Here is a 14,470-nt window from a genome sequence, read left to right as displayed (position 1 = left end):
TGAAAAACACTTGTTTTATGAGTTGAAACGCGTTGGTGCGTGAATGGGGCTAGATATTTGTTCCTAATCACATTGGCGGAGAGTTCATAGAGTTCCAAGTTTAACAGTCCTTTTTCCAGACAGAGCTATATATACTTTGGATGCTTTCTTACCATTTACATCTGAAACTCATATACCATTTTGGACTAAGAAGAGTGGACCTACAGCAGCGTAAATAGTATCACAAGTCTATAGATGATTAAACTGCTCACAGAATTGACGGGTACAAATTTTGCAGTCTCACTAAGACTTTTATCTTTATGTCGCCTCTATCCTATTTATATGCTTGCATATTGAGTTGGCTCCTATGGTATTCCTTTTTTCTTCTTTTATATACAATGAGTTATGCGTCTGTGCAATTCATTGAATACACCTGCATGGTATTTGGGTTCTCTTAACTTCTCCAGTAAAATGGAAATTCATCATCCCTCCACTCCTCTTCTCAATAGAATGTGTCTTATTTATTTTACACTTACCTGTCCAGGTAAGTATAAATTGTAAAATTATTAAGTTAATTTTTATTTTGGTGGGACAGCCCATAGGGCTCTATCTAGAGGGTTGCGGTCATGCACATATAGCAGGGGACTCTGAAGATCATTCAATGCTTTTAGTATCTCACTGTAGCAGGAGAGAACCAATGCAGTGGTTGGAATTGAAGCCTTAGAGCTGTTGAGTCAGATCTTCCCAGCTATGGAGAGTTCTGGAACCATACTAAATAGGGAAAATTGTGGGATCCATTAACAAAGTACTATTATTTAGAAGTGAGGTTATTTACTACAGAGGTTAGTGGTATAGAAAGGAGTTGTTGCAGCTCTACTGGGTTTTCAATTATCTAAATACACAGAGACATGAATTGCTAAAATGTAACTGTTATCCTAAAGATAACACACTATTCCAGAATCACAAAAAAACACATTAAAATGATAAATGGAGAATAAATGAAATAAAAAACTTGACTGGGCATTCAAGCAACTACTGACTTCAAAAAGTAGTTGTATTCTTCACACACTAAATAAGATTTCTCAAGTTGCGGGCTATTAGAAATAGACTTACAGTCAAGTAGTGGTTGATGCTCACGTAGCAGTTACTTGTACAAGATGATAGACTATCGTTTTCTCCAAGAAGTTCAGTGTCAATCATCAAAGATCAGGCTGATTCCCGTATTCACATTAACAGCAGCTGATGATGTTTAGACGTCTTTCCAATCTTCACCTCTCCACAGAATCATGAATGAAATATAAAGACAAGAGAGAGACATGCTTGTGTAGTACGTAAAACACAGTTTAATAAAACATATTAAAAACCCATAGGACCGGGATTCAGTTGCCCGTACCAGAAGGTGAGCGGGTCACAAGCTCAATGAAATCAAGTGTACAACAAAAGACTTCAGCGGTTGGGATCGCGATGTTATAGTCACCAAACACATGTAGCAGGCAATCAGAGCTCCCCAGTCTGTGTTACACCGACGCGTTTCAACTTTAAAAGTCTTTCTCAACCTTGAGAAAGACTTTTAAAGTTGAAACGCGTCGGTGTAACACAGACTGGGGAGCTCTGATTGCCTGCTACATGTGTTTGGTGACTATAACATCGCGATCCCAACCGCTGAAGTCAACCTTGAGAAAGACTTTTAAAGTTGAAACGTGTCGATGTAACACAGACTGGGGAGCTCTGATTGCCTGCTACATGTGTTTGGTGACTATAACATCGCGATCCCAACCACTGAAGTCTTTTGTTGTACACTTGATTTCATTGAGCTTGTGACCCGCTCACCTTCTGGTACGGGCAACTGAATCCCGGTCCCCGGTCCTATGGGTTTTTAATTTGTTTTATTAAACTGTGTTTTACGTACTACACAAGCATGTCTCTCTCGTCTTTATATTTCATTCATGATTCTGTGGAGAGGTGAAGATTGGAAAGACGTCTAAACATCATCAGCTGCTGTTAATGCGAATAGGGGAATCAGCCTGATCTTTGATGATTGACACTGAACTTCTTGGAGAAAACGATAGTCTATCATCTTGTACAAGTAACTGCTACGTGAACATCAACCACTACTTGACTGTAAGTCTATTTCTAATAGCCCGCAACTTGAGAAATCTTATTTAGCGTGTGAAGAATACCACTACTTTTTGAAGTCAGTAGTTGCTTGAATGCCCAGTCAAGTTTTTTTATTTCATTTATTCTCCATTTATCATTTTAATGTGTTTTTTTGTGATTCTGGAATAGTGTATTATCTTTAGGATAACAGTTACATTTTAGCAATTCATGTCTCTGTGTATTTAGATAATTGAAAACCCAGTAGCGCTGCAACAACTCCTTTCTATACCACTATCTATTTAATTTATTTACAGCTTGTGTGCAGCTGTATTAAGAGTTGCTATCTGCTGCAACTGGTATTCCAGCGCTGAGTGTGGACATATATCTGTTTAATTAAATATACTACAGAGGTTAGTTGAAGTGGGAAATCCCTTTAAGAAAATGAAATAACTTAGGATTCCTGCAAGGATCACAAGGAAACTATGTGTCCAAATAAATAAACATACTCACGTGATCGCGGCGTCGGCGTCCCTCCTCTCTGCTCCATTCAGACTGTCTGAATTCCGGATGTGACGTCATCAGGTCACGCCCAGCATTCAGACAGTCTGAATGGAGCAGAGAAGACCAAGAAAGAAGAGAGAAGAAAAGGAAAAGGTAAGTAAAGGGAGGAAAACGGGGAAGGGGGGGCATGGCACAGAGGGGGTTAGAAACCGAGAGGGGTGGGCTTGGCAGAGAGGGGGTTACAAAATGATGGGAACTTGGCACAAAGGGGTTAAAAAACAAGGAGAGGCATGGCACAAAGGGGGTTAAAAAATGAGGGGGGCTTGGCACAAAGGGGTTAAAAAATGGGAGGACATGGCACAGTGGGGATAAAACACAGGGGGGAGCATGTCACAGTGGGGTTAAAAAAACGGGGGCAGCATGGCACAGTAAGGTTAAAAAACAGGGGGGAGCATGTCACAGTGGGGTAAAAAAACAGGGGGGCAGCATGGCACAGAGGGGTATGGCACAGTGGGGTTAAAAAACAGGGGGAGCATGTCACAATGGGGTTAAAAAACAGGGGGAGCATGTCACAATGGGGTTAAAAAACAGGGGGCAGCATGGCACAGTGGGGTTTAAAAATGGTGGCAGCATGGCACAGTGGGGTTAAAAAAAACAGAGGCAGCATGGCACAGTGGGATTGAAAAAGGGGGGGGGGGGAGCAGCATAGTATAGTGTGATGAAGGGGAGTCAGGTGAAGGGGCAAAAGCAACATGGAGGGCGCAGTGTGATCATAAGGCATGGCGATGATAAAGGGGCACATTATTGTAATGTTGGAGCTGGAGGAAGGCCTAAATATTAATTGTGGGTGGTATTAATTTAATGCCAGGGTTGTTTGGAATTATCTAAATGTAGCCATTTTTTTCCAAATAGGGCCCCCAGCATTCCAGGATCCAGACAAGCCGCAACTAAAGAAACCTGCAGCCACAGGTGGTGAAAGTGAGAACAGGTAGGAGAGAGCAGGACAGTATGTGAAATGTTGTGATTCTAGTAGGGACAATGGCAATTTTTGGTGAGTGTTGTGCCCAATGTAAGGTGCAGGCCAAGACTGAACTCCTTGTGTACACACTGCATTCTTTCTATACTACACTGTGGTGCTAGATGTCCTGAAAGTCAGGAGTGCTTGGACATATGTGATGCTCCTGCGAATTCAGAGCCTAGTGATTTTGATATGTTAGCCATGCCCCAATGGCGCATTTGTCATGCCCCCAAATGCATGACCACCCCCTCGAAAAAATTTGCGCCGCAGAAAGTTTTAGCATACTCAACTATAAGGGGGGCCCCATGAATTTGTTGTACCGGGGCCCTGATTTCCTGTTGGCAGCCCTGCCAGTGACTGAGTGTGTGGCCTAGTAGTAGGACCTAGAAGAGACACACTGGGAATGTTGCTTAGCAACATCAGGCTGATATGAGCAGAGAGAATCAGAACCAAGCAGAGAGAGGAAGAGCCAGGGACCCAGGAGAGAGGGGAGGAGGTCCTGGGCCCCCCCTTGTAATCTGAGGAGCTGGACCATCACCTGCTTCCACTAGGGGCCATAGTACAATGTAGAATTGAAGATGGTTGACAGGTATGGCAAGTGGATGGCAGTGATGTCAATTCCCCCAAACACACATAGCATACATCCACATCCTCCGTTTTTTAAAAAAAAGTAATAATCAACAGGTGTGTGGGTGCAAGACAGTGTGACAGCTTTTGAATGTCGGAACAGTGTGCAAGTGAAAATACACATGAACTGGTAATGCCGATAGTTACATAACAACGTCCTGGAATTTAGTATTAGGTCTGGAGATTCTACCAGACCTTGTGATGAAAAAATGGGATAGTGATGTGTCCTGTGTTGAACAGGGCTCACTATTGGCCAGGGTTATAGGACTGTCCTGCACTGCAATAGATGCTTCTTCAAAGGACTCATTGTCCACATTGATGGGTGTTCTGACACACTCTGGCGGTATTCCGTGGGGTGGGGGTGCTGGCTCACACACCTCTAAGAGGTTATGCCTGTTGTGCTCATACAAAGCACCATCAGATTGCACCACGTAACTGTTGGGCCTGTTGGAAGATTCTTACACAGTTCCGACTCTGTCAAACCCGACTGGGGTCTGGACATGGACGGTCTGCCCCTGGGACAATGGTCTCAGTGGATGAGAGGTTTTGTTGTGATTGGCTTTGAGCCATAACCTGGACTTCTCCAGAGCACTCTGCACATTGGTCTCAATGGTTGGTGTAAGCTTGGCTTTGGTGGTAGGAATGATAGTGCGAGTACATCTGGACAGAAGGCATTAAGAAGGAGAAAGGAGCTCATCCCTTGGGGTATTTCTAAAATTAAGGAGCGCCATGAATATGTCTGAACCATCTCTATAGCATTTGTCTAACAGGTGCTTTGCAGAATGTACTGCCTCATTAATTATATGGTGTTGTCAGTGAGCAGCTTGCGTGGTATGCCATGGGTAGAGAAGTGTCTTCATTTTGTTAATGACTGTTGCACTCATCAATTTAGGAAGATAGTCTATCTTGAACCAACCGGAATATGAGTTCACTAACACTAGGTGCTCTTTTCCACTCCACACAAAAAGATCTGCAGCAATGATGGACCAAGGGAGGTCAGGTACCTCAAGAAGAGTGAGAGGTTCTTTGGCATGACTGGACCATAGAGTATTGCAGAAGGCACAAGCAGAGACTACCCGCTCAATGTCAGCAGTCATAGAGGGCCAATACAATGCATCCTTAGCATGTCGCAAAGTGGCCTCCTGCTGGGGTGTTTCTGATGGTCCTGCTGGGCATAAAATCCTTGGAAAGCATATGGGATTACAATGCAAGAGGATGCCCTCTGAAAGCAAAGAATGACTTGAGGTCACGAGGCAATTCCCTGGAGGTAAACGGCCAACCACGCAGGACGACATGTGACAACCGTTGACAAAGGTCATCCCTAAGTGTAACATCACACAGCTTTTCCATGCGCCGGGAGTAGAGGACATCAAACTACATAACATCCATGTCATGGTCAGTATCAGAGACACCTGAGTCTGGAAGGTGAGCACATGATAAAGCATCAGCTATGTGGAGGTCCTTTCCACGCTTGTACACCACATCGAGATGGTACCTTTGGAGCTTGAGCATGAACTGTTGGATACGTGGCAAAGCAGTGTGCATAGGTTTGCAGATAATAGTGATCAGTGGTTGGTGATCTGTTTCAACCACCACTGGACGTCCATAGATGAACTCATTAAACTTTTGACAGGCAAAGACATGGGCAAGCAGTTCCTTTTCAATCTGAGCGTATTGTGACTCAGTGTATGTAGGGGCTCTGGATGCAAAACTGATGGGTTTGTTGCATTGCAAACAGGCAGCACCAAGACCATGCTGGGAAGCATCAGCAGAGATGACCACAGGAACATGTACATCAAAGAACTGGAGCACTGGGCTAGAAGTGATCATAACCTTGAAGAGAGCAATAGCATCAGCATGACAATCCAGCCAACACCATTCAATGTCATTGTATAGAAAGAAGCTGGTGGAGCAGAGCTGTAACATCACTGTAGTGAGGCAGAAATTTTGAAAGGTAATTTGTCATACCTAGAAATCGCTGCAAACTCAGCTTGTCTGTGGGTTTGGCCATTTGCTGGATGGCCCATATCTTTGATGGATCCGGCTTGAGACCCTCTGAGGTTAGAAGGTGGCCAACATATGGGACCTTAGTAACTCTGAAATGACACTTTTCAGGGTTTAACCGCATGCTGATTTTACGAATACTGTGAAGGACTTTGCAGAGGCGCATGTCATGTTCCTCCATGGTGCGACCCCACACAAAGATGTCATCAATAATGATTTCACAAGGGTATCCCTCAAAGAGGTGTTCCAAGCTGTGTTGGAACACATCACTGCCAGTACAGATGCAATAGGGCATACTGAGGAATGAATGTCTGCCCAGAGGTGTCATAAATGTAGTGAGTAAGTATGACTTCTTGTCCAATGTGATCTGCCAAAACCCACACTTGGCATCCAGAGTGGTGATTATCTTTACATTTGGCATGTTGGCAATGACTTGCTCCACGGTTCTTAGTGGGTGATGCGGTCTCAGAGCTTTATTCAGATCCACAGGGTCAATGCAGATGCCTACTGAACCATCCTTTTTAACTGCAGCAACCATGGCTTCTACCATTGAAGCAATGACACCTAATGCTGTCATACAATTTATTTCCGCTATTACCTTATCTTTCATGGCCAAAGGCACCCTTCTTGGAGCACACACTGTAGGAGGAACAGTCTCATCAAGACACATGTGATATGTGACTGGAAGTTTTCCAATGGCCTTGCAATCGAACAGATCAGCAAAGTCTCTTAATTCTGGAATATCCTGTTGCAGGATGTGCACGTCAGCACTTAACGGTATTAACCCCAGTTTTATATTGTCCGGCAGACCTAGCAAAGGTTTGACATTACTATCCACAATATGAAACTGCAGTGGGACACCTGTGGACTGAAATGTGGCCATACCCACAGTCTTGATTATCTGGCCACCATAAGCAAATAGATTCACTGTGTGAGAACAGTCAATAGGTGTCTTGGGGTTTGTGTGCTGGAGAAGTTTACATGACATGACATTGCATTTGGCACCAGTGTCAATTTTAATTTTGATGGCGCTATTTGCCTCCTTATCAACTTTGATAGTAAATATTTCACCCTTTTCAGCCCTGAGGTCAACACTCTCAGTGAAGACCAGTGTCAGGATTGTTTTCTAGCAGTGTATCTAATGTATGGACTCGGTGCGGCGGGCTGCTGGAACGTGCACTGTAGTGTTGTCTGTCATCAGCTTTGTACTTGGACCTGCAACAGCGAGCAAAGTGATTTTGTTGACCACAGGCATTGCAGCATTTACTGAAAGCAGGACATTTGTGACGTTCATAGGAATAGCGACCACCGCAATTCGCACAGCGTGTTTGTTGCTGCTCGTGTTGCCGGAGGTCACATATATAAGACTTTTTTTTCAACTCGATTGCAGTTTTGCGGGACTGCTCATGTAAGATGCATATGTGTATAGCAGTGTCCAGTGTCACTGTCTTCTCCCACAGGAGATGTGTACGAGTGACATCATCATAAGTCCCACACACAATTCTGTCCCTGATAAGCTCAAGTTTAAATCTGGCAGCATATGTCTGGATGCATTCAGAGGGCTCTGCACAGCAGTGTTAATCAATTTTTTTTTATTAGTGTGTCTGGATCCTCCTCCTCCGAATACACAAAAGTGTCAGCTTTATCTACAGCTTCAGCAGCAGCTAAATTGAACAGGGTGTATGCCTATACCTTTTTTTGATTTGTCTGAGAGTCCAGCACAGCAGTATACACGCCATTTCTTTTTGAAATTAAGTCATGCTTCTGCGACAGCGTTGTCAAAAACAAGTGGATCTATGTGTCGGAGACCTTGTGCCATCACAGCCAACCTTCTGACACCATGTAGAACTGTCTGAGTTCAAATCAAAAGCAGAGGCTGGAGAACTGTGAGAACATTTCTTTACTGTGTGGTATATACTGAGAACTGAAGATGGCTGCCAGATATTTCCTGTCAGCCAGCACTTCCTAGCTGGCAAGTGGATGGCAGTGATGTCACTTCCACCAAACACACATAGCATACATCTACATACAACATCACAAACAGAATACTAGTGATATGGGGCAGATTTCAGGGAAAATTTACATCAGAATGTGACCGGATGATAGAAAGGAGCAGCACACAGGGAGTGTCTGTTAGCGTCCAACTGAGAGATATTACCCCCGCAGAGCACGGCACAGGAGATAACGCCTGCAACGCACGGAAGAGAGATATTACCCCCTATAGAGGAAGCGCGAGTGAACACTGCTGTGAGAGGGGGATGAGGGTGGGCTAGAGAGCCACCATTTTGAATGTGACTGCCCCATTGATATTCTGTCCATGTAGCCCTTAAGAACTGTGCAGGAGGAGACAGGAGATGTATATAAGAACTGTTCATATTTATCACTGTAACAGTTTAAGAATGTGCTGGAGTGAAGGAGTGTAAATAAAGAGTTTATTTTGCAATATTGAGATAGTCTGGCGCCCAAAATTATTGAAACATCTGATTGCACTGCACCACCAAGTTACATCACCTGTGTCCCAACAACTTCACAGACACTCTAAAAATAACCTGCAGGTGTGGGGACCTCTAGTCATCTACATTCACGCCAGGAGCTAGACAGGGATGAGAAGGAGGTGCACTGCCTAAACTGTGCACCTCAACACTACACACAAGGGGGTTACACATATATCAGACTTTGCTTTAGTTTATGGTCCACATACAATGCATAACTATCCTTAATTCTGACTAGGCAGCTGCTGTCGTCCCATGCATTGAAATGTAAGTTAGAAGATCTAACACAGGGCAGGGTACATCTTTCCAACACTGTAAATGTCGGCACTTAACTTGCTGACATGAAAATGTCAGTAGGCTAAATGCCGACACTTGCATTGTGTAACAAGTAGACAATGTCATCAGTGTGAATGTCGCCAATCACACTGACGACATTGCCCACTTGTCACACAATGCAAATATCATGTTGGCTCTCACATCTATAAATATCCATACACAGATACATGAGAATGACATGTAAACAATTGACAGTAGGCCAGGACAGTAAAAATTCAAGAGTCTCTAATGTTACATCATATACAGACACAATGTTTCGATTATTTTATTGAAACACATCGCATCTGGTGATTTGGTTTTATAAACTTCCCAAAGATAACGTTGTCGGGCAAACGTGGAAGTGTGCACTCAACAACTGGCAGTATAGATAGATATCTGTATCTGAGTGTGTAACGCAGTCACAATCTTTTCAGCAGATGGTTATGAGAGCTGAAGGACACAAATCTGAAGGTAAATTGTGTCGGCATGCTCATTGGAACTTTTAATAGTTGGTGAAATTGTTACAGAAATTGCATCTTAAGTAAGACTGAATAGGTGTGTACAAGCTTAAGTTATCAGCATTTGATTGCTTAGCTTTCGCAAACTGATGGGGATCATATATGAATACTTATTCTAAATCACTGCATTAAATCAAAGTTAGTGGCTCAAGCTTACTTTCATAGAAAAAAGAAGAAGGTTCATTAAATGAAAAAGTTAATATCGGTCTACCATTCTTTGGTGACACAAATGACCCAGATTTATGTCTGAATATGAGAAGGGTTTTATGTAATATTGAGCACCATGTTTAAAAGTTTAACTAATTGTACCCATCTTTCCCCACACTAATCCTGTCATACCCCTCATTACATTTTTTTAATCAGTGCTCCTCACAGTGACTGTAGCGATCTTGTCTATGTGTATGACATTATCCAGAACATATTTAATTATTTAATTTTTTTTTATTTTCTATTCTTTTTCTGGTTATTAGAACTTTCTGGATAACGGATTTCTAAATAAGAGATGCAATGTCTGTATATACTCATTTATAAACTCACCAGTGTTAATGACCAGATGGTCGTTATCTTCAAGATCTGATGCGTACAAAGTAAATGGTTCCCTGAAATCAAAAACAAATGAATATCAGTCAAAGGTTTAGGCAGGCAGTTTAGATTATTTTTTAATATGTTAGGCTATTTAGGGCAATTACTCTAAAGCTTTCAAAATAAAATTTCTATTAAATTATTAATAATATCGATAGAATCTCGATAAAAATGTATTGGATTATGTTCTATAAAACCCTGAAACCGTTAGCAGTTAATCGGCTGAATTTCGTCACAAAAGTCACAAGTCTTAAAAATATTGTTGAGAACCCGAAAATGAAAATAAAAAAAACAAACAAAAGGAAACAAACAAAAAACCTCCCTAAGAAAATACACCCGATGACCTCATTCATTTGGCGGAGAAACTTATTTTCAGTCATATTTGCCATATATAATAAAGCATGTATAATGCACTGTGTAAAAAAAAAAAAAAATAAAAAAAAAATATATACACAAAGTATTGTGAGCGGGCTTTCACCAAGTGCTAGATAGCATGAGCGTGGTGTCACCCTACTATAATGAAAACATGGCTGCATGTGCAGCACAGAGCCCCCACTCCCAAAATGGAAAAAAAATATCTTCTTTTCTTCTTTCTTGATCTGTCATAGTGGAAAAGAAAAAATATAAAAACCTAAAAAATGACCCACCCACACACTAGCACTAACTACCACTAATCAATGCAGGGGGATACAGGAACTTCCCTTTGCCGTCAGCCAAGCACAAGTGGATGGCTGACAAAAAAGAGCGCCAGTGCTAGGTGTGTGGGTTGTTATTTTTATTATAGGGATTTTTGGAATGTTTTGTTCAATAAAACTTCATCTGAAAATTTTGTTTGACTGTATTTATTTATTTTACTCTTTTAGATTTAATAAGCTGGGGTCTAAGTGTATGTGTTTTTTGTAACACATGTATTTATAATGCTGGCTCTGTGATGCCAAGACCAGTACTGAAATCTAATGGGTGGTGGGGGTTTGTGTAAGCTAGTACTATGGGACCAGCCTCCACTGAAATGAGCAATGGTGTTCCAGAGATAGATTATAATTGGTCACTACCGCATTGTAAACGGAGATGGGTTTGCCTAGTTGTTCAGAGGGATTAAATAATTAGAATAATTTTGGGCAAAACAGATTGATTTGTCAATTAATTCTTTGGCAGTGAATTTCAGAAACAAACCAAATAAATTATCCCATCTCTATACACAACAAGTGCCATGAATCAGAGTTTGAAATAGAAAATGCCACTTCGAAATGATCACCATACCACTCACCTACAAAAACTGTCCAGCCTTGAACTGGATCCTGCAAGATCTTTTGTAAGGTGTTCTCTGTGAATAAAATAACAATCAAAATTAGTTTTTTTATCATTAAAAATGTTGTCCATCCACACAGAACAAGAGTGCAGGCATAAGGACGTTAATAGGGAGATTAGGTATATTAGCCTTTCCTGGTCATCACACATAACCCCAGCAGTGAAAGCTGTTCTGAGGATCTGGAAATAGCTTCAAGTAATACATATAAGAAGGGATTTTATTACATCCTTAAAGTAATTTATTCTTACTTGGAAACATGGCCTGAGGTCCGGTCGATGTTCTCTCTCAGTTTCAAAGCCTGCTGGTCTTTACATGGTAATGAGGATAAACTGTCTGAAAGATGTACGACATCCTTCGTTGGCTTCATCGTGTTATCCTTAACAGATGGCTGAAACATCAAAGCATCGGACGAGTTAGGGAATTTCAGAAGCAATAAAACAGATGTACAACTGACCTAAATGCACAAAGAGCTAAACATGTGCAGGCCTTAATTGAAGAATTAAAATAAAAAGACTAGGTTTGGTAAGTTTCACTGTTCATTAGAAATATAAAGCATTATAGTTTTCACTGCATCATGGTCTTCAACAAAAGTAAAAGTAAGTATATGCCCAAAATTACCAAGTACTTGCACACAATCATATGCATAGAAAATAGCTTCAGACAAGCATTGCAATTTCTTGCAGACCTTTAAATACAGCTGACAGAATGATCCATCGACCATGTGGTTCACCTGCTATGGTGAAAGCCTACCCCAAGCTGATAAGTGCAGCAATGCAGGTCTGGTGCCTCTTTGGGGTGTGTGCACAAGCAAAAACTGCGCAGGCCATGGTGGGCAGGTTATGTAACAAGAGTGGGACTACTGGAGTGACAAAATAACCCCAAGAACGTCCCTATAAAAAATGTCCACCAACACACTGCGAATGACCGACAAGCGCATAATGAGTGGCAGCCACAAGCCAATTCGAAAACAGTTTGCTTATGATTGGCTGCCAGTGAAGAGGAGCCCAAACAATCCTGACATTTCACATCAATTGTTCGTAGGATGGCGATAGCACAAAAATATTAATTAAAAAAAATACATCACTATTTAAATAAGACATTTTTGTGAATTATTTTATTGCTTTTATAAAATTCCAAACCTGTGCTTGTTTCCTGAGACTGGACAACGAAGTAACTCTTATTGCTCCAGATCAGTATCACAGATGCAATTAAGTATCACTCTGTTGCCCCTGAGAGATTTTATTGATACATTAAGGCGATAAGTAATTATCTGTGATAGAAAATCAGCCCCATCACCAGTTTTTAATAATTAGACCCTAGTGGCCCCAAAGTGTTGATTTGTTAAGCTCACATTTCCTCATAGATTGTGTTTATAAACATAGCAACTGGTAATTCACAGCTTCTGGTGTTCTGGGTTTGCTTAGATTATTTCATGCACACACACCTAACATACAATTAGTTCTTGCAAATTTAATTCACAATGACATCACAATCTTTAAATTTCAGTAAAGGAAAAAGCAATTTCCATACCATTAGCCAGATGTAATATTAAACTACTGTGCCACCTAATGTACATTTTGTGAGAGAGTATACAGGGAGTAGTATATTTCAGAACTTACATTACTCACCACAGTAGGCATTGTGGCAGTACTATAGGACTTGAAGTGCAGACTGTAGTCGGAGACAGGAACGACAGTAGAAAGAGGGGAAGACACTTGGGCTGTTACATAGAATTGTTTGGGAGCTTTATCAGCTGAGATTGGACCTTTCAGCTCCTGAAAAATTGTACACATAGCATAACAATTAAGTTACGTATTCTTCATGCTTGTATGCAACTACAAATGCCGGTTTGTGTAATTAAACATATTCAGTGCATTAGCTTGCATGTGTAGATACTAAGCAATAGTTGCTATTCATAGACACACCCTTAATTAACATCCATTGATAACTTATTACTGACATTTATAATGTTAGCACGGAATTTACCAGACCTGAAGACCAATGTGCAATTTGTGTGGCAAGCTTTTGTGAACATATTGGGTCAGATGTCAAATTCTTTGTAGTTGTAATACGGCAGATGTCACATGCACTATCATAGTTTCCAAGATATTTCTTTACTAAAGGGAAACAAGTTACATATATACAGTATAGTCAGTGGTGGGATTCAGCCGGTTCGCACCGGTTCTATAGAACAGATTCCTAAAATACTTGCTGTTCGGCAGAACCGTTTGCTGGCCTGCTGTGCGGCTGCTTTAAATTTACACCTTGTGCACTGCAGCTTGCCCTGCTGGCCTGGATAACGATCCTAAATCAGTTTAATAGCTCACACCGGCCTGGCTCTGCTGTTCTAAGCTGTGCAGGGCTGTCCAGGCTGTCAGTCATCATGTAAACCCCCCCCCCCCCCGGCCTCCCTTGTTCTTTGCAATGATTGGTTGGCTCCCCCTACACGTGTCCTGAACGCACAACAGACTGTGCAGAGGAGAGATGTAAGAAGAAGATCCAGCCCAGGGCGGAGGCCGCGGAGCCACCATCAGCCATCACGCGGCAGTGCAGAAGAGCAGAGCAGACAGGCAGCCCGGGCCGGGAGTACGGACATTACTGGGTCACTCACCGTCGCCGACCATCGGCATCTGGGGTGAGTAACCGTGATGATGCTGATGTGCTGAGCCTGTCACTGCAGTGTTTAATGTGGCAAGAGAGGGAAAGGGCGGCTGAAGGCTGCTGCTTGCTTGCTGAGGAGGAGAAGGTTAGCTCAGGGGCTCCCAGGTAGCTGCACAAATTGGGGAGAGACTGAGAGGGAAGCCAGTATGGCTGGGCTGGTTGCTGGGCTGGCTGAGGGCTGGCCAGAGAGGAGAGGAGTCATTTTAATTAGCCTGTAGTGGTGGGGGTGGAAGGGGGGAATCAAAATGGCGCAGTAGTATGATGAAGATTCTTCATGCTGCCATGGGACCATGACTTCTGTACTTAGAGTGAGGCTGAGATGTATGCTTCTACTTCCATGTCCATAAATAAATGTTATTATATACAA

General features: G+C 42.1%; 1 protein-coding gene across 2 annotated transcripts in view; it reads right to left on the bottom strand.

Moving 5' to 3' along the window:
- The window catches only part of LOC142106693 (coiled-coil domain-containing protein 158-like), a 24,394-nt gene extending 11,183 nt beyond the window's left edge, over positions 1 to 13,211 (bottom strand). The window contains exons 1-4 of one of the 2 annotated variants that reach the window (XM_075189680.1): positions 13,062 to 13,211; positions 11,691 to 11,830; positions 11,401 to 11,457; positions 10,089 to 10,150 (exon numbers count right to left, since the gene is read on the bottom strand). In XM_075189680.1, the coding sequence (XP_075045781.1) occupies positions 10,089 to 10,150; positions 11,401 to 11,457; positions 11,691 to 11,830; positions 13,062 to 13,082 (280 nt within the window). In that variant the 5' untranslated portion in view covers positions 13,083 to 13,211. The remainder of the gene's footprint in view (positions 1 to 10,088; positions 10,151 to 11,400; positions 11,458 to 11,690; positions 11,831 to 13,061) is intronic. The other variant, XM_075189687.1, reaches the window with a different exon arrangement.
- Positions 13,212 to 14,470: the final 1,259 nt, after the last annotated feature.

This window comes from Mixophyes fleayi, chromosome 1 (genome assembly GCF_038048845.1).
Source record: "Mixophyes fleayi isolate aMixFle1 chromosome 1, aMixFle1.hap1, whole genome shotgun sequence".
Classification (NCBI taxonomy): domain Eukaryota; kingdom Metazoa; phylum Chordata; class Amphibia; order Anura; family Limnodynastidae; genus Mixophyes; species Mixophyes fleayi.
Note: the sequence above shows the minus strand (reverse complement) of the source record. Positions and strands in the feature narration are given on the sequence as shown.